This window comes from Lates calcarifer, unplaced genomic scaffold (assembly GCF_001640805.2).
Source record: "Lates calcarifer isolate ASB-BC8 unplaced genomic scaffold, TLL_Latcal_v3 _unitig_2654_quiver_1170, whole genome shotgun sequence".
NCBI classification, from domain to species: Eukaryota; Metazoa; Chordata; class Actinopteri; family Centropomidae; genus Lates; species Lates calcarifer.
The window spans coordinates 1-5,000 of NW_026116357.1; the positions used below are offsets into that span (position 1 = coordinate 1).

The window sequence follows — 5,000 nt, forward strand, 5'->3', positions numbered from 1 at the left end:
GACCATAGATGTGAACTGGGAGTTGCCTCAGGCTGAAGGTACAGTGTCAGTAATGTGGATTAGAGCAGTGGCTGCACACAGATCAGTTCTCTGTTCTCAGATCAGTTTCAACAGTAACTCTCTCGTCTCTGACTTTACAGGAAACACAGTGCAGAAGTTCCATTGGAAATCTGCTGATTTAAAGCTGTGTAATGTGTCTTCAGGTTGACGGAAGTAAAACAGTTGCTGTCATGATCTCGTCATATTCTACTGTTTCTATTGTTTTCTAATGAGCGGTGGAAGAGCGGTGTGTGTGTGTGTGTGTGTGTGTGTGTGTGTGTGTGTGTGTGTGTGGTTTGTTCAGTGTGTTTCTCTGTGTGGAATAAAGAGGGAGATCTGAACATGGAGTCTGGTTGGTGACAGCGATCGACGTATTGATCAGGTATCACTACTGTAACTGTTAGTGTACTGCCTTTAGACGTATGAGTATATATCTACATATTTATACTGTGTTTTACTTTAGTGTTTACAGGTATCAGTACTGTGACTGTGTATTAATACTGTGACTGTGTATCAGTACTGTGACTGTGTATTAATACTGTGACTGTGTATCAGTACTGTGACTGTGTATTAATACTGTGACTGTGTATTAGTACTGTACAGTTACATTGTGCTGCTGCAGAGACGATGATGCTGATTCAGCTTCACTCTCTGGAGAAAAATACACACACACTACACACACTACACACACACTACACACACACTACACACACTCTACACACACTACACACACTACACACACACTACACACACACTACACACACACTACACACACTCTACACACACTACACACACTACACACACTCTACACACACTACACACTCTACACACACTACACACACACACTGTCAGCTGATGAGCGCCTGGAGCAGAGACTCTAACGTCGAGCTGTGACTCAGCAGCTTCATCTGGTGTTTCCAGGTGAAAACGTAAAAACGTTTCTAACATCAGTTTCAAAATCTAAAATGAAAATGAAAATAAAAGCACGTTAATTACAAAATAAAAGTCCTGAGAGCGTCTGTGTGTCTGTTGTAGTGACAGTGTGTCAGCGCCCTCTGCTGGTCGGCCAGTGTCATTACAACCTGCTGACACATCAACCAGTGATTCAAACCAACCAATCCACAGCCAGAGCTCAGGTCAGCTGACTCTGATCACAGGCAAGGTTCATCACACAGGAAGTGAAAAACAGGAACTAACCTGCTCACAGAACTACAACACCTGACTGACACCTGTCTCACCTGTCTCTGTGTCTCACCTGTCTCTGTGTCTCACCTGTCTCCCTGTGTCTCACCTGTCTCCCTGCGTCTCACCTGTCTCTGTGTCTCACCTGTCTCCCCTGTGTCTCACCTGTCTCCCTGCGTCTCACCTGTCTCTGTGTCTCACCTGTAGGGCATGAGGCTCTGCTCCATGGTGACATCACACTCCTTCAGGTAGATCTCGAGCCGTCGTCTCTCCATCAGTCTCCTGGCGGCCTCCAGGATCTGCGAGGCCAGCGCCGACTCCTCCTTCTCCTTCGTCTCTCTCCTCCCCTCGCCTTTGTCCGGTTTCCCAGAATTCCCTCTGTTCACCTTCGGCTTCTTGTTGAAGCCGTACAGTTCCTCCACTGAGAATTTCCCGCCTTTTCCTCCCGCCGCCGACGGCCCGACAGCAGCTCCCGCCGCTGACGCCCGGCCCGCAAACATGGCTGCAGGTAAAGACGCAGGTAAGAGAATCAGTTTGTTTCAGTCGAGTCACAGTAGATACAGAGTAGAAATACTCTGTTACATCTACAGTTAAAGTACACAAGTACCTGAAGTTAAAGTACTGACGAAGTTGTCATGTGTTCATCACTTCATCTTTAAATGTGTTATTTGTTTAATAAACCATCTGTTAGCGTTAGCGTTAGCAAAATGGCTGCCGCTGAAACAATGAACAACATGTGATGGGACGGGAATAAAAGTCACAGAGAGCGACACTCGTTAGCAACCGTCTTTTTTTAAGACACGTAAAAGCTTCAAACATCAGGAGTGGGGGATTTACTGACCCATTTTATGTCAGAGAATAAAACCTGGAAATGTCTCAGACCTTATTTCAGACATTTAACCAGAAACACACTGACAACAGGAAGAGCTAACATGCTAACATGCTAGCTGACCTCCTGTAGAGCTCTATCTCAGTAACAGTAACAGTAGTTTAACACTCATTAGCTCCATCCTGTAACCGCAGAGCGACGCAGGAACATAAGTTTGATCCACGTGCTGGAGTTTTTACTGTAACTGACCAGACACAGCAGAAACAGGAGAACATCAGGGTGAGGTGTTGTTGCCCTCAGCTTTGTCTCTCAGGACACAAACAACCTGACAGTGAGATTCAGCCATGTTGATGTTTTATCAGGGAGGACTCCTGCAGTTACTCTGGTAATAGATGTCAGGTGAAGATAAACTGACCTGCAGATTAAAATTTCAATTATAACGATCAAATCTGAGACATGCTGTTACAGATGAATCAGATCAGAATGTGGTTAAATGAAAAGTACAGTTTAAAGCAGCTCTTCTGCTTTAACTGAGTACAAATATCTATCTATCTATCTGAATACTGATGAGTAATATGGAACTGTAGCCTCATCGCTAACAGCAGAATGAACCTGTCAGAAACAGACCCTGTGTCTATCACAGGACTGGTCATGTGGCAGAGTCGTACCTGTTGAAGGTGAGTCTGATGTCTCCTTCCTGTCGTCCACTCTCTGTCTGTCTCTCTGCTGCTGCTGCTGCTCTCATATTAATCCTGTTGGTATAATCCCACCAATCAGAGCTCAGATATCATGTCGCTGTCCCGTCTCGCTAACGACCCACGACCGGGATTAAAAACCCGCAGCTCCAAAATACCAAAACCCTGAGTACAGATGTCAGAGAGATGGACGAGAGCCCGGAGTCTGAACCTGATCCAGCTCTAATCTGACACACACACACACACACTGCAGCAGCATCAGGGCGGAGAGGCCTCTGGATCACTGGACCTGGTCCAGGAGCCAGAGGGTTCAGGGTCAGAGAGAGAATGAAACTCTTAACTCTGTATGGACCCTGAACACATCACAGGTCACTCTCTGTCGTGTTCCAGCTGTGACCCGACGACCAGGAGGTTCAGTGTTGTTGTTGTTGTTGTTGTCACTGACAGTCGTCTGGTTTCAGATCAGCTGACACAGGTAAACAGTAACACACTGACCTCACTTCTCCAAACAGAGTCATTTTCATTTTTACTGAACGATAACAGAAAGTGCAGCAGCTGATGGAGGCTGCAAAGGAACCAAACTGATCTGTGGTCATTTCTACAAACACGTACGAGACGGAGCTGACGGAGACAGTGAGACAGCTAACCTGTCTGTGAGACAGGCAGCGCTCTGAGCTCAGAGCCACTGCATCACAGTAGAAACAGGTAGAAACAGACTCTGCTCTAATCTGTTGTGCTTTTTCCCTCCGTCTCTAATCCGTCCGCTCGTCTGTCCGTCACTCTAATCCAACACTTCCTGTCTCTGACTCACAGCGTTTTCTTTAATATGACAAACACAGAGACAAACATCTGGTCCACACACAGGTCAGAGGTCAGAGGTCACACACACAATCTGATCATGTGACAGATGTTTGGATCTGAACAGATGAACTGAGTTTGTTCTTTTTCCTGTGAGGAGTGTGTGTGTGTGTGTGTGTGTGTGATGCATCATCTGAACCTGAACTTAAATATAAGACGTGAATAAAAACGTCTTCGCTCTGAACCTGAACCTGAACCTCTCAAACATCTGCCCTCATTTATAAACCATCAGTGTAGTTCAGTGTGTTCACGAGGACGGACGCTGGCGCCGCCGACCGTCCTCAGATCAGCTGTTGACCCGTCCGTCTGGTGTTTACGTGGCGGTGAAGGACGCTGTGACGGTCGACGGCTCAGCGTTGATTAGAGCAGATCCAGATGGTACTGAGTGTTAATCAGAGTTCAGCAGTTCACAGATGTTCGTTACGTGGTCCAACACGTGGCCCCGAGGGTCTGAACCTGGACCAGGACGAGTCTCTGCTGGGTCTGAAACCCTGGGTTTGACTGAAGGAGGGGATCTGAAGTTTACTGAAGCCTGATGAACAGATCCTGGATCTGCTGAAGCCGCTTCACAGAACAGAGTCTGGAAAGATTCATGTGACTCAGACTGGTTTAACTGGTTTAACTGGTTTAAGTGGTGATGTGGACTCAGCTGTTCTGGTCCATCAGCTGCTGATTAAAGAGTCAAACACCAGAGAGTTTCTACATCAGTTTAATTCAACAGAGTCAGGAGCAAAATACAAAACCAGACTGTTCACAATAAATACAAGAAGCTGTGTTCGAGTGAGTGAGTGTGTTAGAGTGTGTGTTAGTGTGAGTGAGTGTGTGTGTGTTAGTGTGAGTGTGTGTGTGTGTGTGTGTTAGGCGGCTCGTGGGCTGTAGTACGGCAGAGCTCTGATGAAGGCGTCCAGTCGGCTGCTGAACAGTTCACTGTCCAAACTGTGGCCCAGCACACACACCGGGTTCTTCACGATGTACTCCACATACAACTGACACACACACACACACACACACACACACACACACACAGAGATGATGTGAGAACAATAATCAAACTTTTGTTCATTTAAACCTTTAGATCCTTCACAATAAAAGCCCCTGAACAGAAGGTGAGGAGAGCTGTTCAGAGTTTAATCATGGGACAGAGAGTGTGTGTGTGTGTGTGTGTGTGTGTGTGTGTGCGTCTTACGTTGCTGTAAATGTGCTGCAGTGTGTCTCTGGCGTTGGTCACTGACAGGTCGGTGTTCATGACGAACTTGAGTCCACTGGGAGTCTCGTAGTAATGAAGACGATACTTGCTGGTCTGAAAGGACAGGAAGCCCTCCTTCCTGAGGACAGACAGGCTGCTAAGGACCACAGACAGACAGGTGGAGACAGACAGACAGACAGACAGGTGCTGT

General features: G+C 46.8%; 1 protein-coding gene across 1 annotated transcript in view; it reads right to left on the reverse strand.

The window, feature by feature from the left end:
- Nucleotides 1-4,296: 4,296 nt before the first annotated feature.
- trappc1 (trafficking protein particle complex subunit 1) overlaps nt 4,297-5,000 on the reverse strand; it is a 1,506-nt gene continuing 802 nt past the window's right edge. The window contains exons 4-5 of the mRNA XM_018690781.2: nt 4,790-4,928; nt 4,297-4,589 (exon numbers count right to left, since the gene is read on the reverse strand). Coding sequence (XP_018546297.1) covers nt 4,461-4,589; nt 4,790-4,928 — 268 coding nt within the window. The 3' untranslated portion in view covers nt 4,297-4,460. The remainder of the gene's footprint in view (nt 4,590-4,789; nt 4,929-5,000) is intronic.